At 42.7% G+C, this 26,924-nt stretch overlaps 2 protein-coding genes across 3 annotated transcripts in view; both read right to left on the reverse strand.

Moving 5' to 3' along the window:
- LOC147205200 (ras-specific guanine nucleotide-releasing factor 2) overlaps positions 1-17,915 on the reverse strand; it is a 36,797-nt gene extending 18,882 nt beyond the window's left edge. For both annotated transcript variants that reach the window (XM_086111681.1, XM_086111680.1), the window contains exons 1-6: positions 17,503-17,915; positions 5,626-5,732; positions 4,795-4,942; positions 1,712-1,801; positions 1,490-1,626; positions 104-220 (exon numbers count right to left, since the gene is read on the reverse strand). In XM_086111681.1, the coding sequence (XP_085967807.1) occupies positions 104-220; positions 1,490-1,626; positions 1,712-1,801; positions 4,795-4,942; positions 5,626-5,732; positions 17,503-17,778 (875 nt within the window). In that variant the 5' untranslated portion in view covers positions 17,779-17,915. The remainder of the gene's footprint in view (positions 1-103; positions 221-1,489; positions 1,627-1,711; positions 1,802-4,794; positions 4,943-5,625; positions 5,733-17,502) is intronic.
- Positions 17,916-19,508: 1,593 nt separating this feature from the next.
- Positions 19,509-26,924, reverse strand: part of msh3 (mutS homolog 3 (E. coli)) — a 28,949-nt gene continuing 21,533 nt past the window's right edge. The window contains exons 22-24 of the mRNA XM_086112148.1: positions 24,248-24,380; positions 23,983-24,151; positions 19,509-21,095 (exon numbers count right to left, since the gene is read on the reverse strand). Coding sequence (XP_085968274.1) covers positions 21,011-21,095; positions 23,983-24,151; positions 24,248-24,380 — 387 coding nt within the window. The 3' untranslated portion in view covers positions 19,509-21,010. The remainder of the gene's footprint in view (positions 21,096-23,982; positions 24,152-24,247; positions 24,381-26,924) is intronic.

Here is a 26,924-nt window from a genome sequence, read left to right on the forward strand (position 1 = left end):
AACACAGCGTCGGTTCACGTTGCCATTTGAACAGCTCCCTCTGCATAATTAACGCGTCTGGCGCTTGATTCGAGGCGAAATCTGTCCGCTGGTCAGCGCGCACCTGTTGAGGAATATGCTGCTGACGTCGTCGTGACTGATGGGGGGCTTCTTGGAGCTGGCGGCCATCCTCAGAGGTCTGAGGAAGCAGTTGACCAGGATGTAGAGCTGGTGGACGTACCTGCCGTCATGCGAAGAGACACAGGGGCAAAGACGGCGTATCTGCACATGTATGTACAGTGTTCCCTTGCAGTACCACGGTTCATCGGTCAAAAAGGCACAGAAAAGCAAGTACGGGCACGCTCGAAAATGAACACATTGCCCTTCAGCGGTTAAATCCGAGTCGCATGATTGATGGATGCCTCGATGTGAACCGGTGTCTCCATACACCGTAGCTTTGCTCAGGTTTCAGCTTTTTTGTTCGTGGATTTTTGGAAAAATGTGTGTGGATGCAAGCTGCTTCCGAAAAATTCTGTGGAAGGTAAACCCTATAACATTATCCATCCATCCATTTTCCGAACCGCTTGATCCTCACTAGGGTCGCGGGGGGTGCTGGAGCCTATCCCAGCCATCTCCGGGCAGTAGGCGGGGGACACCCTGAATCAGTTGCCAGCCAATCGCAGGGCACACAGAGACGAACAACCATCCACGCCCACACTCACACCTAGGGACAATTTAGAGCGTCCAATCAGCCTGACATGCATGTTTTTGGAACGCGGGAGGAAACCTGAGCACCCGGAGAAAACCCACGCAGGCCCGGGGAGAACATGCAAACTCCACACAGGGAGGCCGGAGCTGGAATCGAACCCGGTACCTCTGCACTGTGAAGCCGACGTGCTAACCACTGGACTACCGGGCCGCCCCTATAACATTATTTATATCTAAAAATATCTACAAATATATTTCTGAAATGGAAGGTCCGATTGCGGGCAGCACGGTAATGGACTGGTTAACACGTCGGCCTCACAGTGTTGAGGTGCAGGGTTCGTTTCCAGGCCCCCGGCCTTCCTGTGTAGAGTTTGCATTTTCTCCACGTACTCGGGTTTCCTCTCATATTTCAAAAACATGCATAGTAGGTAAATCGAACACTCTAAATTGTCCCTAGGAGTAACTGTGAGTGTGAATGTTTGTGTATGTGTGCCCTGCGATTGGCTGGCAACCAGTTCAGGGAGTACCTACTGCCCAAAGACAGTTGAGGAAGAGGACGAAGAAGAAGAGGACGTCCCTTCAGTGAGAGCTTATTATATTGTTACTGTATGAACTTTGAAGTCAAGATGGCGCCCGAGTAGGCAGCCGTCGGCAAGTGCTCTTGTGAGCCTTGCTCTTTTTGTTGTTTTTTGGTTTGTTTTGTCACTTTGTGTTTGTTGTTACGTCGTGTGGACCTGATGTGGACTTTTTTCAGCATTTTTTGGCCAATGGTGCATAAGCATTTCAACATCTGGAGACATACTCTGTCTCTGCTTCCACCATGTTAAAAACAATCTGGTTCCGCTTCCTCATGCTTTCGGCGTGAGGAGAGCAGATGTAGTCCTGCACGATGATCTTCCACTTCCTGCGACACAGCCAGCCCCGCATGAAGCTCTGCACCTAAATTTAGACGAGCATAAGTAACGTGGGGCAGCTACAACGCTAAAGACAATGAATACGACCACTTGCAGTAGGGAACACGAACCTTCTTGATCTTTTTGATGTCCGGATCTTCTGTTTCATGGTTGACGTGATAAGGCCTCATACGCTCCTTGGTTTTGTTCAGAGCAATGATCTGCATACATAAATTATATCATAGGAATAAAATGTAAATTGCAAAAATGTCAATTGACACGAAATCAATAATGACTGCTTTGAGTTAAATAAAATAATAATAATCTGGGTGTGTGGGAGGCGCTGGGAATCTCAGGCCCTGGGACAAATTTGCCTGTTCTCTGAATATTAAGACAGTATCTGTGAGGCAGAATACTGACTGCCTCACCTCACACATTTGTATCTGTGGTTTTATGCAATCGCCAAAACTAAACGTGGAACATAGAAATTTTAAACACAATAGACTGACGATGGAAAGTGCAGAGTGCATAATACAAGTGCCCGATTATTTATTCATCATTTGCTTATCATGACTTTTTTCATGGTGCCGGCGAGGCTCCACCTCCCTTGACTCTCCTGATCTCACGCCCCTGAATCACACACAACAGCTGCATCCAAAATGACTTTACAAACACAATTAATTTGGCAGACACCTAAAAAAAACTCCCCCCCAAATTTTTGTTACGCACAGCTTGCTAAACTGAAGTTGTGCTGACACACCTACTGCCACACAGAACGTTTTTTTTTGTTCAAACACAGCTTCATCTAGTGGAGCTCATGGGAAACTGACACACGACTAACTAAATAAATAAAGGCGTTCAAAACATAAAGGAACTCTAGCGTGTCTTTGAATAAATGACACATCAATCAAAACCGAATACTATTATCGCTTGTGTGGCCATTGAATGTGTTCGAAGTGGTGTATATTTTATTCATTTGCGTATCGTTTAGAAATGAACTCAACAAATGTTATGCTACTGTATTGCATATTGGTGACCAAGCAAATCGAAGGGAATTTAATTGACTCTCAGGGCATTTTGTTTGCCTGGCTGCAGCAAAATGTAAAAGGGTTTTAAAGACAGCTCCTTTATGAGTGTTACATTAAGTCCATTCAAAGGAGTAATATTTAAAAATGTGACATTTCCTGACAGAGGGCAAGGAAACCACCATCCATCATTCCAAGGTTGAAACCCAAAATCTTGCAATGAAACGAGAGGAAGAAATTTTGCCTGGCATTTGGAAATAATTCCTTTTTTTTTTTTTTTCTGAAAGGCAAGCAGAGCTACTAAAAGCTTTTTTTTCACTTCTTGGCAGCGCCTGCTTCTATGTGTAACATTAGTTGTTTTTTGCCTTGCAGCCTTTTTGCATGAAACTGAACTCGATACACTCAAAATATGACACACTCGCAGCAGCAGCATCATGCAAATGCTTGCAAAGATGAGGCTGCCAACTGTTGATAGTTACAGTGGCTAGCTGGTTTAATTATTCATAAACACTGAGCACCCCCCCACACACACACGCACACACACACACACACACACACAAGTGTGTTTTTAATGAGACGGATCGCCGGCTGCACACTGGCTCTCAGCTGAAAATGTTTTTTGATGTGCGGCCCCATTACGCAAGCAGATGTTCCCTCATAATAATTTTTAAAACATCTTACGTTAGCATTTTGATGATCTGCAAAGGATCACGGCGCGAAAACAATACAGATGAATTGTTTATAAGAGCAATTAGTGAGACACAATACGATACATGGCGGTGGAGGTGTGATTTATGGAGATCAGAGCTGCTGGTCCCCTTGGGGCTAATTGCTGCTTAGCCCACAAATTCCACATTCACCAAGCACTAGCATGTTGGCAGCCGTTCTACATAGCACCTCTGCGCTTTGTTAAAACACACAATATGCAATCAAGGAGTAAGAAGTCGTGGCGATGTTCCATAAGGGGCGGATTAGGTATATTCTTAGCAATGAATAGTTTTGAAATGGAGTTAACAAATTTTGGGGGGCAGGGGCGGTGGGGCTTGGTGTCAGAATATCTGAAAGAAAAGCAGGCAGGCACACAAAGAACATGCAAATTTCACATAAGGAGCCTGAGCTGAGATTCGAATCCAGAGCCTCTTGATTGTGAGGCAGAATTGGGAACCATTAACCACTGCCACAGCGTGCTAACCCTGATACGTTTTTGGAGTCATTTACGTGTGTCCTGTTTTCTGCCCACCTTTCCTGTCGTTTCTCTGTTGGGTGTAACAGTGGAGCACTCTGCCTAACAGTGCCAACGAAAACCGCAACTGAGCTTTTAAATACTAATGAATGAAACCCATAAATTCTGCCCGGCAACGAGTCGCGGCAGTTTTATCAAAGCTGTCTTTTTAGCATTCAAAAAAATCCATTCATTCACAAGAATGACGCCACACACTCATCAACTGGTAACTCGAGGAGTAATCATCGCTATGGATTTTTCTTCTACTATGAGCCGATAATTATCTGCATTTGGGTGTTTATGTGAGTGGAATCAATCAAGAAAACAACAATGCAAAGGTCATTAAAGCTTGAACGAGTGTGTCTGCAAGCATGTGTTTGCGTATGTGTATGCTTGCGTGCGTGCGTGTGTTCTACAACTGCAATACAGAAGGGACAGGGAGTGTTCGATAAGTAGAACAGTTGTTTGTCAGATGCTTGTAAAAAAAAACGTGATGGCTCGTCTTTATTCTCCTCCTACGCCGCGGAGCGCCGATCAATCCTTCCACACAACAGACATGTACGCGCACGCACACGTGCAACGCTTTTCAACCTCCAGGGACATGAAGTGCATATTGCAGAGGTAAACATGTGCTTTTTCATGGCAGTGGGTCTCTCATCAAAAAGGTAGAAGTACATACGGCGGTGATGTACACGGTGATGTTTTGTGTGTGGCATGAGACTGAATCCAGCATTCACTGCAAATAAGATAAATACAATAAGATAAATTATTTTGAAAAAAACATTTAAACCTTGCAGCATAATTTCTTGCACTGCCCGTCCTTACCCCTGTCATGTACAACCACAAAAATATTAAATGAAAACTAAACATTATTACCTTCGTAAAACCAAAACAGCTCTTGTGTTGGAGCTCAATGAACTCCACAGGTGTACCTAATCAAGTGTCTCTTGCGCGTGTTACTCGATACCTCCGCCTTCAGCCTCTCGATCTCGGTGTCCTGGTCCTCCAGTTGTGTGCGCAACTGATTGGCCGCCACTTTTTCTGTCTCCACGATCTGCACCAGGTGAATGTACTTCTGCATCAGCACTTCTCGCTCGATGATGATGTCGGAGTAACTGAAAGGGAGGGCGTAAAATGTATGATGTTGAAGAAACATCAGATTGTGCAGCAATATGGGAAAATGTGAATGAATGCTATATTGAACAAGCAATAACATTTCAGAAGATACTGTATCCAGTATTGCCGCTTCGGTCACCTAACACCATAAAAATGCTAAGCTTGTATTTCCTTAATGCAGCACAGTATGTGGTTTTAAAAATACAGTGAATGAACCAAAATTGTATTTGTCGAAAGACTTTTTTTTTTTTTTGGGTGTCTTTTATCACTCTGATTGTTTTGCATCATCCGCGCACTGATGCCCGAATATGTTGCTGTTTCATTTGTATTTATTGAGAGACAGAAATGGGGTCCATTTTTTGAAAACGTGAGCAGGGGATATTGGTAAATTTTGTAAAATCAGTTTAATTCAAGGCCTAAGAATTTGCTAAGAATTAATTCAAGTCCTAAGAATTAGCTAGCTAGCTAGCTAGCGAGATAGATAGATAGATAGATAGATAGATAGATAGATAGATAGATAGATAGATAGATAGATAGATAGATAGATAGATAGATAGATACCTCGCTAGCTAGCTAGCTAGTAGCTAGCTAGATAGAAACCCACAAATTTATATCAGTGTGAAGCTTGGCGGGATGGATTTGTGAAATCCATGAGTAAGCCAGTTGCTGTGCCATTGTGTACCTGGCCTGCTGAATGGCCTCCACCCATTGGTCGCACTCGACCTCCTCCTCCGCTCGCAGCTCCAAAGGCTTCTGTCCATCATGGCCGAAGACCACGAGGAAGTAGTGCTGCAGGTGAAAATGAAAGAGAAAGATGGGCTTGTCAAACACGAGAGCGGAGAATGCACTCCTCCATTGCAGACATATGGAGCCATTTCTTTTTGCCGTAGTCTGTTTCACACTCTTTCACAGCTCAGATTCATTCAATAAAAAAAAGGTGTAGAGGCCTCAACACAAATATAAGATGACTAGACATTCACCATCATGGTGCATTTCAACATTTAGAAGTGCAGTTTTAACGCCGTTCACCAATAGGTAGCAGAGAACACTTAGTAGCCTGTTCCTCCTCATTAGAGAAGAAGAATATTATTGTTGCTGTCATCTGTGATTGATTTTGTGGCACTGTAGAGTCACTCAAGTTCATGGAAACTCTTTCAACACTGAGACAAAGGGAGGATTTAGCAGAATTAACCCGTGTGTTCCTGTTTCGCACACAACTCACTGTCAAGGATTCATGTTAACAACACGCAGCAGTTAATTATGATACACATTAAATGAACAGGTAACATAAAACATATCCAAACGGCAATGATGAACGACTTGGCAAGTACAAATGTACACAAATCAAATTTATTTTTCCATTACATGAACCATTCGACAATCCATTGAAAGCGCAGAAAGTCAGTCAACTTCAAAATAAATGTTTCAAAACCTTTTGCACGCTATGTTCTTTTCGCAATTTTAATATCAACAAACAAACAGACAAAAAACAAAACAAAACGAAGTGGGGTAAACTTCTCTGACTCGTTACGCTTTCTAGTTTGCTGGTCTTAAAATGCGTTCGGCATACACAGACACGCCAACACAAGCATTCACCGAGAGAACAGAACATACAGTCGTACTGTGTGTAGTGATAGAAGCTTTTATTCAAATGGCCATGTCCTGGGGCACTGGGTTAGCACAAGAGCTGCTATTCTTAGCCAGGCAAACACACACACACACACACACACACACACACACACACACACACACACACACACACACACACACACACACAAAAGACTTAGAGTGCCGAGTGGACTTTTGCTCTCGTTCTCTTCTCTTCCCTTCCTCTCTCTATGCACTTCACCTCTCATCCCACTCTACCTCCTCTCCAAACCCACTACCCCGCCAACCCCCCAACCCCCCACGCCCCACGCACCCTACTACCCCCGCCCACCATCTCGGCATCCCTTCATGCTTTCATCCCTTGGAGTCTCAGTGAGGATTCAATGAAGCACACAAAGTGCAGAGGAGGCATAGACATTTGCCCCCCAGGTGGATGGACAGGCTCCAGTGCTATCGAGATGGGCTGGAGTCATCGAGGTTATTGGGACAAAATCAGCACCATCTCCTTCCTCATAGCCAGGATTTTTTTCCCGACCATTTCTATTGTTTTGAAAGCACCTGTCACTTTGGTTCTCTGACTGTCGGGGCATAATTACATCAACGCTAATCTGTGCTGTAACAGCCTTTGACAGAAAGGAACCGAGGCATTCGGAGATGGAGTGAAGAAAGAGCTATTATGTAAGATTGCTTTAGCATGTGCATGTTTCTAAATTGTGTCCAACAGAGTAGGGTCTCCATGACAACGCCACATCGGACTCTTCTGCCCGGGTTTTGCGCTTCCACTGTGGGCCGCGATGCCTCTTTGTGTTTGAAACTTCTCTTGATCTATCTCTCAAGTTCAAGAACAAAGAAGGAAAGAGAAGCTGGTGTGTTATAACAAAGGAGGGGAAATGATGTAAACATTTTAAAAGTCACTGGAAAATGACATGTGGATATGGAAGATTTGATACTGCCTGTGAAACGGCATGTTTGTACATTAAAAAAGTAGAGCTGGGCGATTTCGAAAAATAATCTGCTTCCTGGGGTTTTTGTTTTCCACACTCACTCTCATGATTGCACTTTAATATGCGTTTATTTTTTCAAGGTCATCTTCCCTTGCATTTTTTGGGTGGGTGGCGATCTCCAATTGCCCACGTTACATGCACGGCCAACAACATCATCCACAAGGGGACATCTTGCAGTTTACCTGCCAATTTGATGCATGGACCCCAGTGAGTCTATTTCTGCTTCCGCAATGTCAAGCACCGCTATTTTATTCCCACAACAGGATACATTGGCGCAAACGTCCCGCAACGCCCGCCTCTACCTGTGCAAAGTCCACCCATGTGTCCTGTTCGACGGCGCTTTACTTTAGACTTGCGCTCGTCACAAAAATAGGACCCTTTGACTTAAGAGTCTTTTAAGCATTCACAACATCACAAAATTCTACCAAACAAGTGTGGTGTAAACATAAATTTGCAAAGATTACAACAGTAGTTGATGATTGTGGTTGTAGTTTGCTCTGCATCATGCTGACAGCAATTTGTAACATTTTGACTCTCATTAGCTACATATACTTTAAATATGACTCTCTCTCTCTCTCTGGGCCTCTCTCTCTCTCACACACGCACAGGCACACGCACACACACACACAGCCACAGTCATTTCGGAATCACTCACATGTTCACTCTCCCTTCAAATCGGCTCCAATGTACCCTCCTAATCCCTGAGGGCTTCCACTGTACTGTAAGAAATTCCATTTAGACAAATAAAGACACGGGGCGAACACTTCTAGAAACAAAGAAGCCCTAGGAACAATTTGAAGCCTTCCACCCACCTGAATCCAAATCAAGAGGAGCCGCTCTCAAGGAACAGGAGGGAAATGAATCCTGCACAATGAGGGGTGGCAAATTGTAATATTCCCCAGCAATTGTGCATGGGTGGTTAAAGTCTGACAAGCTCACACATAAAATGAATAGGAAGCAACTGGAAAGCATGGAAAAATGGAACTGTGGTGATGAATTCATTAGGGCAAATGGAAACTGAGGGGATCCTGAAGTATTCGTCTTTAATACTGTCACTCAAATGTAACGGTGAATTTCTTGTCCTTTATTCAGCATCACATGCCTCGTAAACATTCCCAAATTTTAGTTCATTGAGGTAAATCTTTTCCATTGGAAAAAATAAAACCCCACACTAAAAGTAAATCTGAAATAACGCTGATCTCAACTCATCTCAATTTATTCTCAAGCTTCGGTACTCAGTGTGAAATGTGGACCTGTTTAGTTGAACACAAAGCTGTTATGCTCTTGTATGAGTGGCAACAGGTGGCTACACAGGTCACTCGTACCTTCTGCCAACTAGTAAAAGAGTAATTCATTCGCTATTAGTCACTGGCATAGAACGATGAAGATATACACATTATTTGAAGTGAATAAAGCATTTCGGGGACGAATTAGGTGAAATTGGATAATTTGGCAGCACAGTGTTTGGGACTCATGACCTGAAACAACCTTTTAAGTTGAGCTTGAAGCCTCTTAGGGAAGAATTGTTCACGTGCGACTACAGCTGGTCACTGTGAAGCGACTTGACTTGAGTTCACTGCCACCATACAGCACTTGTATGTGAAATCATTGCTCAAAGGTCCAAGCAAAGAATCAGACGAACAACAGCTTGAATGTTGGAAAAAAAACAAAAAAAACTCAGAGGTATTTAATCCAGTATTTATCAAATTAAATACGATGAAATTTTATGACCTGGTTGACTTTAAAATCGCCCAATTAATGTACAAAGCACACAATAACCTGCTCTGCCAAAACATTCTGAAGTTTTTCGAAATTCGAGAAAGCAGCTATGATTTAAGAGGTACCAACTTATTCAAAAAACTCAAAACAAGAACAAACATCAAGCAAAGAAGTGTATCTATCAAAGGTGTTAATCTGTGGAATAATTTCAAAACGGACCTGAAAATGAGTAAATCGCTTGCTGAGTTCAAAAACAAATTCAAAAAAATAGTACAAACAACCTACATCAGTCAGAGTTAAAATGATCAATTGTAAACATTAAATATAATGATAAATCAGAACTAAGTTGATAAATAGAGAAAGGTATTGAAATATCCATTATGAATACAAGAGAAAATTGACACAAGAGTGCCAGGGTGTGGATGTATATAATCCCGATACAAACCAAAAGTTGTAAAAATATCACGGTTAAGGGTAAAGTATGAGCCTTAATGGAGACTTCTTTCTTCTTACTTTTTTTCTTTTCTGACTGATATAAAAATGATTTATTAGATATAAACAAATAACGGGGTAGGACTAGATAAGTTTTTTTACTTCTTCCTACTCCCTTGAACATAATAACTGTGTTGAATGAAGACTGATTTCTTTCTTTTTACTATCTTATCTACCTTATTTTCTGTCAAATTATTACTGTATATGTTTTATGTTCAATAAACAACAACAACAACAACAAAAAAGAGGTGGAGTCACGCAAGTGTTTTACATTTGGCCTGGCTTTCAACTTGTAATATGAAAACGCCACACTATAGGACTTCGATCGCAAGTGTGAAATTGGTTTTGCACAGGATGAAACCACGCGTGCCTTCAGGCTAGGTGGTACTAATGAATTGGACAAATATCACATGCTGCAGGTCATCACAATGCCTGATGCTCTCCAAGGTCATGTGTACATGAAACGCAATTTACACAGTCGAATATGAAGGACAAATATTTGAAACGGTTTTCAGTATGTTGGAATGCAGTTCGACACCAACGCAAACTAACCCGTTGAGGGTTGCGGGGACACGTTCCCTATGTGACCTGAGGCAAAAGGCAAACTAGAAAAAGACAGACCCACTCGAGTTTACATTATCACTGAGTAGTAATTGAATCCACGCCACCAGCATATAAATCAGATTGGACTAGAATCCTTCTACAAGGTATAATTTATTGGTGGACATCACCTATTTCCATTTTCCAAAATGACAAAAGTGTGTGCCGATCTCTTGCACAGACCCCCCCCCCCCCCCAATTCCTGCTTCTGCAATATAAAAGAATGTGTGCCTCCGCTGGGCTGATTTTAAAGTAAGGGAAGAAGGGGAGCCGCTTGGATTGGTCGGGAGTTGGCCAAGTTCCATCTCACAGCGGTGTTTGCGCCGCTGTGGGAATGCGCCTTTTCGACTTGCGCTTGTCAAGCAAAATACCAAAACAAAGAAAATTCCACCCATGCGCACAATTAGACGACGCTTTACGTTCGACTTGTTCTGGGCATGAAAATAGGGCCCTTTATTTCCTCTTGGCTCAATCTCATTGCTCAGCGGTAATACAGCCAGTGTGGAAAAATATTCACAACAACATCCCGCCATGTTGCGAATATTCCACAATATAAGCTTGATTTAAAACATTTGCGATGCAATGAAGCTGTAACATATGAACTGTGATTTCGAGATACAGTAGACTTTATTCTGTGCCGTCTGTGTTCCTGATAAGTTAAAACCGGCTACCACATCTCTGTAATACGATCTGATACATGGGCGAATAAAAGTTAACTTTCTTCGATGTTGATGAAGTTACAGCTTTTTCATAGCTCGGATTTCACCTCATCCACTACCCTCGTGAGGATAAGGCGGTACAATGGGGAAGAGAAAATGAATGGAAGAAAAATCAGTTCAATAAATTCACCAAAATCTGCTTTGATAAAAGAGACTCCATTACATATAGTGGGGGAAAATGTACATATAACATTGCTTCATATGTTAACCAAGATTAAAAATGCTTTAGAATGACTTTTAAAAATTCAAAATCAAAGAATTGTCCTGCAGCTGATTCAGCCTCTCATGAATTCCCATCCGCTAAATTCAAGCTCTTCCTGACAATTACGACAATCTTCTCATCTTCCCACCACTGCGCCCGCGTTGGCCATTAGTGGGTTAAACCAGCTGGAGAAACAATACAAGTCATTTGTAAAAAGGTTTAGACTCATCCCACTCCCAATCCGCGCTTGTCGTAGTCATTATCCGCCGTTCTTGCCTCGACCCCTGCTGGGCTCCCACAGAGCCAACAAAGTCGAATTGTTGTTGTTGTTTTTTTTAATACGTAAACGTGTATAACATGCTGCAGCAACATAAGGAACAAAAGCAACTGAGGATGCTTGATGACTGAGAGCAGTCAAGGGAATGTAGTTCACATTAAGACAAAAAAAAAAAAAGCATGATGTGCCATTCAACAGAGAGGCAAAGGTGTTCCTCTCTTGCTGAGCTTCACAAGAGAATGTAATTGCAATAATAATTGTCTGGGGGTTTTAAACCATTTTCTATAGCTCTTATCTTCTTTAGGTTAATAGAACCACTACATTTATCATTTATTGGGAGCAGTTTCTAATATTTTGCTCATTCAATAAGCAAATCAAAATAGCAGAAACGACGCGGTGCACCTGCACCTTCGACACCAGACAAGCACATAAAGTCAACAAAGCATTTATAAGCATGTGTTTTATGGAGCGCCCCCCCCCCCCATCCCCGTCCCCCCACACACACATACACACACATACACAGTTCTAAAACATTATTTTACTTTTGCAATGTCTGTCTATCACAGAGAGGAGCATTGCAGGCATACAACCTGCCGGGGCATAAAAATGCCACAAAGAGGATTTTCGTCTTTTGGTGTAACATCAGAGGTGTCTGAATAAACCGTAAATCTGCTTTACTGTGTTTGTTTTGCCTTTGTGCGGGCTTATTAGCACAGCACAGACGCTTGACAATCTTAATAGTTGACACTGCAATATACGACATGAAGACCCTGCCGGGTGTGCCACCTCTCATCCATGCGGCCACCATTGATGTGAGCGGTGACAATAACACCACTGCACACTACAGAGGCTCATTCCCCTTCAGCTTTTTATCACCCACTGCGTGTGTGTCTGTCTCTGAAGATTGCACCCGCAACTGTTAATGAAATTGCATTCTGTATGATTGCCGAGATGTTTTGTCCATCCAGTTCCACAAGATAATGAAATATGCCACAAGACATACAGTAGGTAGTAGCGGTTGAATCCGGTTTCATGTAGATGTACATCGACAGACCCGACATTTTAGTCAGATGACCACAAAAATCAAGCATTCTTCAGTTTCAAATTCACTTGTGCTTTATTGTATTTGTGGATACATTAACTGTGGTTGTCATATTGTATTTCCAAATGCTTCTCTCATCCGTACAGCCTTATAGTATACGGGTGTTAAGTGTCATGATGATGATGTGTGCTGTATCACGCAACCTCTCTGATTAATGAAGTTTTCGTTAGCAAACAGTAGTTCTGATTGGTCTAAAGCACAGGTGTCAAAGTCAAGGCCCGGGGGTCAGATCTGGCCCGGCACATCATTTTATGTGGTCCGCGAAACCAAATCAAACATGTCAACTTACATGATGCTTGCGAAAATCTGTACCAAAATTCATATTCTTATAAGTAATAGATAAGAGAGATATTGTAAGCATTTTTTTGTTGCCAAAACCCCTCACTACAGTAACGTAAACAACAGTTGGATACACCGTTATTCTTGACTTCTTTTATGATTTCAGTCATAACGGCCCTCCAAGGGAAACAGTAACTAAAACGTGGCCTGTGGCAAAAATGGGTCCTGGTCGAAAGGTTTTGGCGAGAAAGATGGGATTTCACGTTGCACCTTGCTCTTGGTCACTGGTACGAATCGTTTTTGACTAGCAAATATCAGAATAGCCAAAGCTAACAATGGTAACTGCTACTGTTATCAACGACCAGCTTGTTTTCATACTCTTGGACCCACGCAGATGAATGAAGACCGTGTCGCCATGTTGACCACATTTTGCTTCTCCGCACAGAGTTTCGGTCCGACAATGGCAGCAGACGGGCATTCGAAATATATACAGTATATATATATTTTTTTTTAAATCAGCTTTTGCAAGCATAGTTTTGTTCATGACTTCTTGTCATAATTTTTTTTAATTATAGACACATTTTAAATAGCAGTAATTACACTCTGAAGCTGTGTCTATAAACGTTTACACAACTCTATTATGAAAACCTTTTTAGTCGCCAAGAGGAACATGACTCTAATAATTACACCATCGAGCTATTTTTATTCAGAACATCTCAACACATCTTTCCCAAGCTGAGAAGGAGAATCAAATCCTTCTCAGCTTGAGAAAGAGGCACAAAACACTTCTCAGCCAGGAACTGTCAGATGCTCAGAGCATTGAGAGCAGCCCTGCTGTGACTAAAACTAAAATGTAAAACACATGCAAAATGCAACCAATGTCCTCCGGTGAACTGTGCGTTCGATAATCAAAGCGTCCTGCCAGGAAGATGTTGCGCTTCTGTACATATGCCAAGCCAAATATGCACACCAATAACATACTGGTGTTCGACTAGCAGTGCCACCGTCGCTGTGGAAACCATTCAGACCAGTGTGAATGCACTCCAAACGATTTGAAGGGTTTGTATCTTTGTGCGAGTACGGCGCAGAAAGAGGAAGGCGGCAGGCTTCGTGCACTTTGTATTGTGGCTCACTGTGGAGGTGTGATACACTGCAGGTTACCTCACTGCTTCACTTTTATGCACAAAAAAATAAAAATAAAATCAGCCCGCACAGATACTGCACATGGAGCACATCTCTTAAAGTTGACTATCGCCAATAGCTGAACAAAAAACATTACAGTAATGAGTTGGTTTATCGCTCCTGAGTGCATGGCTATGCACGTGTAATATGTGTGGCAGAACACAGGCTTGCAGCTTAGGGCAGATTGAAAATAACCCTAATTAAGCGTCACAGCTGTAGTGCGAGTGTGAGACAGGCCGGCGGGAGAAAGAGAAGCGAGAGACACCAGAAACACAAAAGCACTGCGCAACATACAAAAATCGTCAGAGTCACGGCAGATCTATCTGAACAAGTTTAATGGAATTGCCCGTGAGATGGTAAAAAGCGAGTTGGCGAATGACTTTTCATTATATATATATATTTTTAATGTAATCGACAACATTGTGTATCAGAAACACCAACACACTGACAAGCTCCCTATTCAACAGGGCTAACATCAGACTACATGAACGCAGACCGATTTTGAGCCGACAGACGACACGTGTCGCAGACAGGTATCGTAGCCGATTTTTGAGTTGCCTTGACGTGTGGCAGCATTTTGTGACAGCATAGCGTGACCCGTCCTACGTCGTCTTTCGATCGGTTCTTCGGCAACAACCAATAGGGAGAGAGTGCCCTCCTACTTATGACAAGGGCACCGGACATGGCGCACACCATCACAGTGTGGTGTAAAGTGAAAAATGACTTGAACCAAATGGGAATTACTTTTGACCATTCTGAACATCGAAACAAATTACATGCACAGAATGCCTTCGTCTACATCATTTCGACAGCCACTCGTCCTGCTTCCCCAACCGACCAGCGCCAATGGACTGAATCTTCTACGGAAGCACACAACGACCGACAGGGTCCGCTCGGCGACGGACTTGTCGTGCAACATTTCACTCAGCCCTCCGTCACAACTTTTTTTTTTCTTCATCATCACGGTAAAAATCGGAAACACTTCAAGTATACTGTATCAGGCTACTCCTGCCATTTGCACAACTGCCTACATATTTTTTTTTCCAGTTGAGGTCTTGATGAGTGGAATGGGTTCTACATGGAAACAGTCACTCGAGTGTCTTCGGCAATGCGGAAAAATAACGGAGGGGGGGGGGGGGGGGGGTACGCGCTGGACACAACAACGCAGAGGCAGCATCCTACGGTGCACTTCAATAATATAAAGTAATCACCTATGAGCAATTTCCTCATTTGCACAACCAAGAAATCTTTCCACAAAGTATTCTGCAACTCCAAGTTAATGAACCACAGAGGCCACATATAAGAAGGGGTTGCTGTAACATAGCGGCACACTTGGGTTGAAAGTTATTGTTATTGTTGTTGTTCGAGGATGAAACAAACAACGAACCCCTGTTCATCGCGGGAGTACATTCGAGACCAGGTAAGAATAGGTTTTCAATCTTTAAATACATTGCAAACATTTAAACACACTCCAAAATGATTCACGTTGTGGCATTAGTTCCACGACAGGTACACAGGCTCCCTCTAGTGGTTCAGAAAATTCATTTGTCCATAACTTTTAAGTGCATTTGCCTTGAACCATTTAGGCGCTTGTTTTTCAATAAAATATTCAGGTTTGAACTCACCATTTCAAAAGGTTGTCGCTTGAAAATAGAGATAAAGGCAGAATGTAAATAGTGCTTGGTGATATTTTGCTACTTTGGCACTTCGGCCTGTGAGTATTGGTTGTATTATCTGTCTACATGTGTTGCTCCACCATTTGCATTCACACACACACATACATACTATATATACATACATACATATATTTTTTTTTGTGGGGGGAGTTCAACACCATGAAACGATTTGTTACCCAGTCTATGGCGTTTTGCACAGTTTGTTCGCGTTGAACACATTTTCGCAATAGCCAAGTAGTAACGTTTCTCAAACAGTTCTTGTGATACGGCAGGGGAACACAGTCAAACCCTTTGGAATAAAAGCAGCGCACATTGTAATAGGGCTGAGTTTAAAAAAACAACAAAAACAAAATCACGTGAGAGGGACGGTTGTACTCACCAATCTTTTTTGAAATTGATTCATTTGATTATTGAGAGCTGTTCATTGAATTGATCATCGATTCGTGGTTACACTTCAACAGTTTAAGTTTCATTTTGACTTTGCGAGAGATGTTGACAGTCTGGATGCGTCCCAACGGCCTTACTTTAACCGGGTCCACTTTGGACGATGGAGAACAACCTGTTGCTGCATTGGTCTCCCACTGTGTGCTTTGAGGAAACAAGTGGTGACAATGAGGCACACTTTTCACCTTCAGCAGTACAATAATTAGCACATTCAAAGTCCACAATACGGAGCCTCCCTTGTATCTCTCTACTGCAGCACATGGAGAGGAAAGTCAATGCATTGCGCAACAAATTCATTCTTTGGAGGAGGATCACCTGCAGGGAGGAGGCAGTGACACTGCAGAGAAGTTCCAACTGCGCTGTTGCTGAAGCTGCTGCAAGCAGCCTTTTTTAACGCAACTCTAAACTGGCATAATGATGCGGAGCTTTTTACGACTGGCCCCAGCATTAATACAATTGATAATGTTACCAAATGACGTTGTGTAACATACTGAGTGCTCTTTCTAATATTTTAACTTGGACAAGGTTTAAAAAAAATTATATATATATATATATATATATATATATATATATATATATACTGTATATTTCTGGGAAGGTTTTGACTTCTATAAGGCAAACAAAATATCACAAAGCTTTCTTATGTCACTGGTGAAACCACACTACTCGCAAAGGGAGCTTTTGCCACTATTTTGTCAATAAGTCTCAGTATGAGAAAATACCTTGGGAACAACACTCAGTTTATCATATTTTGCTTATATGCAAGTTAAACTATAAGAAACAGCTCCCATCACAACACACATCCACAGCCACATTACTGATACTGAGAGTTATTCGGAAGACCAAAAAAAAACAAAGCACCAAGAAACGGCTGATATTTTATATTTTGGTTACCTTTCATCAGTCTAAAAAAGCTTTCATTAAGACACAGCAGTGTGGTTCTACCACTATTGTAAATTTTAAATAAAATAACATTTGCTAATATTGTGGCCATATACAATTATACTGCGTTTAACGATTAGTTTAGTTGTTTTGGATGGCATTTTTAAGTAGCATAAAGTGTGGTGGAGTTAGTAAGAATTCCATTCCATTTTGTTTGTTTACACATGTAGTGACTGAAAAATGTCATATACCATGACGAGAAATCCACATCATACAAAGTACATTTTGACAGCATTGGACTTGAGCATAACAGTTTGCTGAAGTTCCATTAAAAATTGTGCTTTTGGGTGGCGTCGTGAAAGCATCTCCCTACCTGTTTCTCAAGGGCTTCCTTCCCCGTGGTGGACATTTTGGGTGCGGGTGCGCGCTCGCAGGTGCAGCCTTCCAACAGGTAAATCCCGGCGGGGCGTGCGCTCTGTTCGTTGTCGAAGTAGAAGAGGACATTCTGGTAAAGAGCGAAGAACTTGTCATGCCAGCGGCTGTTCTCAGCGGTCTTCTTGCTTAGGAAGCCGCGTTTGGTGCCCTCTTTACGCGCTACGGCCGACAAGAAGAGCGCGTGGCCCTCGTTGTAACGCACGCTCTTCTGCATCGTAAGAGCGGCTCGGTTGCTCTTTTTTAACTTCTTTTTCTTCGATTCAACGCGTGGCCATCTCCGCGGGGGAAAGTTTCCTTGCAGGGGTATGGGGGTATGGGAGGGGGGGCTCAAGGGCGTCGAGCCGTGCGTAAAAGTTACCCCGCTGGCGCAAGCACAGCGTCCGCGGAGCTCCTCACGCCCGGAGACGCCGAAGGGGAATCCATGGCGCTCGCTCACAACTTGGGCGATGACATGGAGAAGCCTCGAGTTAGACGAGGGCGGAATGACACAGAAGAGATAAACTGTAATCGGCTTTTGACTACGGTCAACTGTCGGCACACACGTAACTACGAGCCCCAGCCCCTCCCTCCGTCCGTCCCTGCTTGGCCGACTCTCTCACCGGGGGGAGTTCAAGGCGGAGCGTTCATTTCTATGCTGTGCTAATGGCACCGCAGAAACCAAACAGATTTTCTTCCATCTGCACATGTACCCGTAGTGGCAATATTATCATACCTGTCAACTTTTCGGAGCGCCAACCTGTATAAACTACCAAAAAAATCCTTATAAAGAGCAAAAAATCCTTATAACATACCAAAGCATTTTATATGTCAAAATAACGGCAGAAAACCCCCCACAAATTTTTCAATGATATTTATTGTAGAGCTCCATAATACAATGTCTGGTTAATGTCTAATCATCATTCTAATTAGTGGCATTACTGTGTTCAGAGTTGTATTCCTGCGTTACTTTTTTCACCAACTCCAAATTCTGACCCATCGGCTCGAAGTTACAGCATCCATTCATATTTACTTTGGAAATGAAAGCATTCGAGTAGACTAGCACCATTCTGGGGGGGGGGGGGGGGGGCGGAAATTTTTAGAATACGTATGATTTGTGCGACACGGCCATATACGTAAGATTCACCACAAAATCCGTATGAACTATGGCTAAACCGTATGAGTTGACAGGTATGTATTATTCGCATTACATACATATATTTGGTTTAAAAAAAACTCATTGACTTGACTCAGTGGTATGTGGGCTCTCTCTAGAGGTATGCAAAAGATTCACGGCCAAAGTACAGTTCAGTTGTATTTAACTTTTTTGCACTATATACCCATTTGTAGGACGTTTTTAACAAGTTTGTTTTTAAGTGCTTATATCTGTATATTTTTATTAAACATTTCAAGGTGTTTTTTTTCCACCACCTGTATTTAAGTGGGGCGGCAGGTGGTCCACTAGTTTGCACGTTCGCCTGACAGTGCAGAGGTGCAGCGTTCGATTCTGGCTCCGGCCTTCCTGTGTGAATGGTTGTTTGTCTATATGTGCCGTGCAAATTGGCCGACCCTCGTGAGGAGAAGTAGATTAGAAAATGGATGCATGGAAGGATGGATGGATTAATGGAACAGTGTTAATGTTCAATTTGTGCATGTTACACTGGCTTAGAAAAATAGTATATTTTCTAGGAATAAACCACTGCCTCATTTTGAATGAACTCATGCAATGCTGCAGTGTCCCATCTGTATTCGTAGGGTTAGGGAAGTAGGGTTAGGGTATTAAAAAAAAAAAAAAACTTGTACCGGGAGTAGCAATAAACAGCTTAAAATCTTTTTAAAGAATTGTTCAGTCTATGCTTCCCTGCTGCTTATTGCCAAGTGAGCCGAGTCGAGTTCACTGCCTATAAAAGTGTAACCGGTGGTGTCCGACTGCGTTGTGTTTAAGAATAGTGATGACGCACAGCAGGATTTCTTTTGTTGGTTGGCATTTAATCGTCTCAATCACAAAACCTCATGCGAAAAGCAAAATCAATGTCCTCGCTTCAATTATGGCAGTACAGCGTGCCCCTACGCAAATGATATGGCATAGCAATGCATTCAAATACCGGTACTTAAATTTGTTTCCCCAGCTCTAAAGATGCTTACCTCCTCCCCATGAACATAAAAATAAAAAAAGGGAGGGTCAAAGGGGTGAGCACAATTTAAGAGAAGCAGTGCCATATTCATTATTGAAGTATGGGAACGGATAAAAACATTTTTATTCCACTTGTATTTTGGAGAAACTTGCAAATCAGGTCACTCGTATCTCTTGCTTATGTTCTGTCCGTGATCCCAGAAAAAAAAGTCTGATATTTCAGAAACAAAGTTGTTTGGGCGATCAAAAAGTTAATAACCTTTCCTGAACAAGCTGCACATTTTGTTCTTTCAGTTACAATCTGTCGAGAGACGCCGCCACAACTGTGAAAACAAAATAACCAAAATAAAACCAGCAATTCTCAGGCAGCCCGGAAGGGCCAAAGACTTCTTGTTTCTCATATTACATCCAATATGTTGAGCAATAATGAAAAGAGCAAAGGAAGAAATAATAACAACTGGAAATTGCAATGCCCTCCGATATTACATGTGAATGCTGAGAGCTGCGGAAAAAGTTCAATGTTTTTTTTTTTGTCGAAAAAAAAATGAAAGTGCAACTGTTGTCCCGTTGTACTTTCATTGTCTTGAATCTGTTGCACTATGAGGCTGATATTAAGTGTGACTTCTTCTATTTTCTGGTAGTCTGGATGCTTGCATCACCACGGTGCCTTTCATCGGTCAATTTCGTACTACACCCGACTCATTTGGCAGACATGCAAACTGTTGGTGGTGATATCGTCTGTGGTGTGTTAGCCCAAAAAAGTATTACCCCCTTCACATTCAAAGCCACCAAACACAACCGAGATTGAGGAGCATTTGCGGGACTCAAATAGAGGTGAGCTGCGGTGCATGCTAGCTGGCCACACTTTCCTTGTGCCTCCTTTTACTCTTTGCATTTCAAAGCACTTTACATGACGCTAAGCGCTGAATTTTGTCTCGGAGCCATGTCAATAATCCGAAGTTTAGAACATTTGGGACCTTAAATTTGTTCTGTCACCGTCCAGGACTCAATGTACGTTTCGGCGCATAACGTGAACATTCCGTAACCTAAAAGAATAGTACCAGTGGACAGGTTTGACCTCAAAGAGCAAAAAAACTCCCGAGCTGGACAAGTGTCAAGGGTACAAAAGCAGTCCCTTAGTGGGTAGTGCATCCGTGCTCTTAAGACGCGGTGATGGAAAAATTCATTAGAGTCACCCTTGGTGCATGTTTAGACTGTTTACTACATGCGACAGTACAGAAAACACACCCTGGAACTCTTACAAAAACACACCTGGAGAATTTTGTATCTTGTGTGTTTTGGGTCCCGTTTGTGTACACTTTGCACTGCACGGCTGTCAGGAGCTGGACCGCTGCCACTCAACGAGAGAAGATTTGTCCGAGATGCTCCAAAGCTCCGAGAGGAACTTCTCCTTCCTCCTCCTGGTAGAGACACAAAATGACACCAACCACTCATCGTCACACTAAAGCGCACACACATGCACATATTCTCCCACATGTGTATGCTGTCTTTTGTAGTATATACATTGACAGCTGTGTGCGGTCAACCTCTGCCCGGCGGCTTTAACCGCCTCTGTGTGTGTCTCGTGTACTCAGTGTGGTCTCATTCCAACGAAGCACAAACATTTCATATAGGAAGGATTACACTGATGAGGATGTCTGTGTGTTGAACAGACATTTCATATGCTGAGGATTACTTAGGCAGAACCTATGCGCCGATGAACTCCCAGCAGGCCGCCTGCTCTACAGCCTTTATTTGGACGGTGCTTTCCAACCTTTATTGAGCCAAGGCATGACTTCAGATGTTTAATTTTATTTATTTATTTATTTATTTAAATTGGTGCTAATGCGCTGAAAGTCAAGTTAAGGCACCGCTGCTAGACTGCATGTGCTGACCGACCACCTGTTGATTCCAGCCATGTGTCCGCGTTGCTAAAACTCGACTTTGGCCAGGAATCAACGACAAGCTGTAATCATCATTGGCCAAATATGTGAGAGCTGGACTGATGTGTATCCCAAGCCTTTAATAAGTAAATTTTCCAGAATTTACATTCACAAAATGAAAATGTTTTATTTGCTTTTGTGTCCTGTTTGGTTCGGTTCAATTATCTCCTGGCTAAAAGGGTTGAATTCATGCCGGGTTTGTGTGGCGGTGGGCAAATAGTCCCACAGAGCCACATGCAAGTCAAGGTTTCGAGAAAAAAAAAATACCATGACATAAATGATGCTTCTATAACGCACGAGGTTGTCTTTCACCCCTGGTAGCAGGCGCACACAAAGGCAGCGAGAGGCTTCATTAATTTCTCTCGTCTTGAGAATATTGTGTACAATTTGTGGATGGGAATTGGGAGCACGACGATGAAATCAGGTTCATTTGGGCGTCAACCCTTGCATAAACACTCCGTTTGATGTGTCACCGAAGCTGCTTTGAATTCAACCTCACGACACAGACTGGCCGCTCTGACATGTCAGGATCCATTAAAGCTCAAATCAGATGACTTTTTTTTTTTTTTTTTTAAAGCTTAAAGGGCTCGCGTCTGCTGTTTCCATAAAAGTTCATCTTGGGGTGAAAGTGTGGATTAGATGACAGATAATAGACATTCATTTTATTGTAAACGAAAGCTGGTCCGCAAACATGCTTTCAGGGGTTTTGAAACATGAAACGCTTTCCAGATGAAAGATTTTGCATGTAAATCAATCATCGTGTCAACATCAAATAGCGGCTTGACACCTTGACTCATTTGATCACAAAGCGTGCCATCTACTCGTAAAGGTCTTCTTTCTCGCGTGACGTAGCGTTCCCGACAAACGCAGACTTTTTAGTCCAACAAGATTTTGAGAAGTGAGTCGAAAATAGGAAAACGAATCGATCCACAGAGTCGGTAAAGTGGAACAAACGCCAGCTGACTTTATTGAAAGGCGAGGTGTACCCTGGACTGGTCGCCATTTAATCACAGGACATGGATAGACAAACATTCACCATCTCACCTACCATATGGACAATTCAGAGCCTGAACCTATCACAGACTGGACACGTTTTTTATAATGTGGGAGTAGCTGGAGGACCGGGAGAAAATACAAGTAGAGCAAGGAGAGAAAGTGCAAACTACCACGTGGGAAGCGAGAGATTTGAAATCAGAAACTCAGGCAGGCCAGGTAGACGTGCTGCCCGTTCCTCACAATGCTGATGTTAAATGAAAGGGAATACATATTGAAAGGACGTGGCTGAAATGAGATCGAGATGCAGACATTTGCTTGATGGCATTTTAATTTTTAGCTCTAAATTGCATTGGGGTTGCATTTCCTCATGATTTCAGCAGCGCATTACAGCGGACCCCTCTCCCCGCCCCCAGGACACCCCATAGAGACCGATCTGGCTAGGCCATGAATAATAAAGATCTTGTTGTCGTTAATCAGTACGTGACAATTGGAAGAGATTTGACACGATTTGGAACAGATCTTAGCAAGAATCATGAAAGTCGACTTATTTTCTTTTGCGGCCCCACCACCCCCAAAAAAGTGTCAGAACAGATCTGGCCCCCAGCCCTCTAGTTTGACATGTGTGCTTTTGACGATGCAGCTCACATCAGGGAGTAGGTTAACTGTTCTGTAGAGCAGCAATCCCCAACCTTTTTTGCTCCACGGACCGGTTTAATGTCAGACAATATTTTCAGGGACCGGCCTTTAAGGTGTGATCGATAAATACAACAAAATAATATGATATGACCCACATGAAAACTGTAGTATTTTCGAAACATAATAATAAACACGAATCATGACATGAGGAACGTCCTATGTGGCCGCAACACTCTCTGGTCGCTATTGTCAAGTAAAAAAAGTAAATCCATATTTTAAGTTGGACTCTTGATGCTGTCTATTAAATGTAGACTTCTTTTTTCAACATCGTAGGCTCCTCTTCTGTCCCCTGGCTAGGATTTTTCCCCTTCCCAAAGACGTTTGTTTTTTTTACTCATTTTGCTAGCTCCTGGGTTTCATTTTAGCGGTAACCGATCATGTGACCAAACAGCGTTCCTTGACCTGTGTCAAGAGTAACACACTGTAGACAGATGTTACAGAGAATTTGTGAACTTTTCAAAATAAAATATATTTCAGATTCCGAAATAAACAAAACGTTAGGAATGTAAATCCTTCATTCTTTTGTGCGGCCCAGTACCAAATGCCCCATGGACCAATACCGGTCCCCAGCCCGGGGGTTGGGGACCCCTGCTGTAGAGGACTGCAAACCTGAAGCTTATTGGGCCAATGTCATTTGAGAAAAAAACGTTTCTGATTGTGTGCACGTGTTCACCTGCGGGAGTTGACCGCGTCCTCAAGCTCCCGGGCCTTGAGGGCCGCGGTTTGGAGTATTGACTCCGGGATATCAGCCAAGCGGGCCACATTGAGTCCGTAACTGCGTCCGGCGGCTCCTTCACTTAACTGGTAGAGGAAGGTGATGAATTCAGGACGAATGTCTCCATCTGCACAGACACGGCTCAGGTGAGTTTGAAACAGCACCGCCTGAAAAGGGAACTGGAACGTGCCTAAAATATGTTAACGTGCATACAAACGCTTACCTCGTGTGTCAGTAGCCACATCGTGTTCATTGAGAAGGAAGGACATGTGGTAGTTGGACACGTGTTGTGGGTACACCCGCTCCAGCTCACATAAGGGAAGGTAATGGGTCACAAAGAGGGTGAAACATCTCACCTGCAATGGAGGCAGGACAGAGGTACAGTACAACGTAAAGCCATAGTCCATTTTCGGAAGAACACGTCCTTATTATGGTCGCAGGTGTCGGAGAACCTGTCCCTGTTGACGTTGGGCCAGGAGAGGGGTACACCCTGGACAAATGGCCAGCCAATCGCAAAGCAAATGTCGACAAACAGCCACTCACACTCGCCGATAAGGAAGTGAACGACTTCAGTCAGTCTTTGGTCGAAAAGGAAACAGGAGAAAATGACACCCAGATGTGTGGATTGACCAATAGTATTTGTCGAAAAATATGAAATTTTACTAAATGCGATGTCAGTGATATTTTACAATTACATGAGCCAAAAGGCACAACTGCGTCTCCCATTTTTTATTTGTTTGTAAACTTGATCACGTCTTGATTCTGTTTGCAAATGTAAACTTTAAATTGGACTAGTTTTAACTTTTTTTTCTCAAACTTGATGTTTGACGGGGTGTGTGGCTAATTGGGGAAGGCTAATTTTAGACCATTCAAATATTTTCTCAAAATGTAAATAATGACAATTGCTACCAATGAATCTCTCAAAACAAATTTTTCCATTCTAAACTTGACCAGGGTGTAAATTACTTGAAATGAATTGCTTGAAGTGCTGCATGTGTTCAATAAAGACTAACCCATGTCAACATGACTGTTTTTCGACTTTTTCCACGCTATGGAAAGTCTGTTCAAAAAAATAAGCCGAAAAATGAAAGCAAGTGACGACGAGACTAAATTCACTTGCCATGTGAGCTAACCCCTGCCCGCCTACTCAGCAGTTTTGCAAGCCACTACCAACAAATAAGAATTTCAGATCTGCGCTTAATATGAAACATGTTCACGCAGATGCTCCAGTGTTCATGTTGGATTTTGTCATCTTTCTAACAATCCGATGCCCACATTTTACCACATGATATACCTCCTCATTCTGGGACATTTTTCTCAAAGGCGTGTTTTTTATTTACAACTGACTGATGATTACAGTTTGGTTCGGCTTCGAAATTTTTTTTTTTGACAGACTAAATTCATCCAAAACTGGGGCATAGTCATAGTGAGAAATGGGCAAATTAAATTGGAAGCCCAGATTCCCCCCCCCCCCAAATCTCAGTCAATCGAACTATTAAGATTCAGCTAAATTAAATGATAAGGCTTTTGCCTAAAAGATGTCTGAAGACCAAGATAATACGGCTGTGCCAGTCCCGTGTTTGTTTATGTACATACGTGTTGATGATTATCAAGTCTTTTTTGGCATGCAAGAGAAATATGTAGGAGGGGGAAAAAATAGGGATTGAGAAAATGTAATACAAACAACAAATGGGAGGCGTGGTCACGATTATGTAACAGTCTGTCTCTGCTTAAGAACAAAGAGGATTTGTGTCGACTGCGTATTCAAATCAAAACATTCTTTGTGGACTAATCCACCAATTGTTTTGTTTTTTTGTATTTTGGGATTTCTCGCTGAAAGCATTCACTTCTGAAGCCTTTGACATCTTTCTAGTCAATAACGACAATGTGGATGTTATTGATTGATTGATTGCACTGCATTGCATTTACGACATAAATGGGGAGAAACGTGGTGGTGTGAGCTCAAGTACACACCGGCTGACGCTTCATGACAACAAATGCAATTAATTCTCCTGCTTAATTTAGCAACTTGCTCGAGCGCAAATGAAAAATAAAATTTAAAAAATAAACCCACAAAAAATAATTAAAGTTGGATTAGCCACCCCCCCCCCCCTTCCATCAACCACCAGTATGAAAACAAACTGTTCTCGAACCGCCAAAGTCCAGGACGAGCATGATACCTCGCTCGGCGTGACAAAGGTCACGTCACTAGAAATACTGGACCTCCGTCTGAACAGGACCATGGGGGTGACGCCCACCCTGTTTCGGGAAAGTGCAACACGCACGGACACGCGCAAACACGCACATGCATTACTTTAAATCGCTCCTGTCCACCTACGTTGAAAGGGGGCAAAAAAATCGAGCACGGTGACGGGTGGTTGGCATCTGAATCATGGTCTGATTGGATGCTAATGGCCGCTCATTAGCAAAGCACCCCAGGGTGCACTGACAGCCTCATCGGTGGGAGACGCTGATGAAATTAAGAGTTGAAGCGATTAAGTGAAGTCATCGATTAGTTGATAGAAAGTTCATGAGCTCAAATTATTCATGGTGACGGCTTCCAGTTCTGGCTCCAATCGAGTACATCATTCTAGTAATTGTTAATATAAAGCTTCAGTTCCACACAGTTTTGTCAGGCCTTTTTCCTAACGACGAGCTGTCAGCCAGCAATGGGATTTGAGCATATTGGCGGGTGATCTGATCCTGGGCAAAAGGCTCGAGGTGTCAACACAGCAACGCGCCCCGTAATGTTTTTCTATCCAATTAGACACCACGACATTTCCTTTCTGCTGTGCCATTGTCCGCGCCTCACAGCTAACCGGAGCTCACTGAGGGCAGTTGGTGAGCTCCAAAAACAAAGTGGATAAGATTTAGTGTCAGCGTTGCATGTGAAGACGTCG

Source organism: Hippocampus guttulatus, chromosome 5 (assembly GCF_054856545.1).
Source record: "Hippocampus guttulatus isolate MCC_2025c chromosome 5, RoL_Hgut_1.0, whole genome shotgun sequence".
Taxonomy (NCBI): domain Eukaryota; kingdom Metazoa; phylum Chordata; class Actinopteri; order Syngnathiformes; family Syngnathidae; genus Hippocampus; species Hippocampus guttulatus.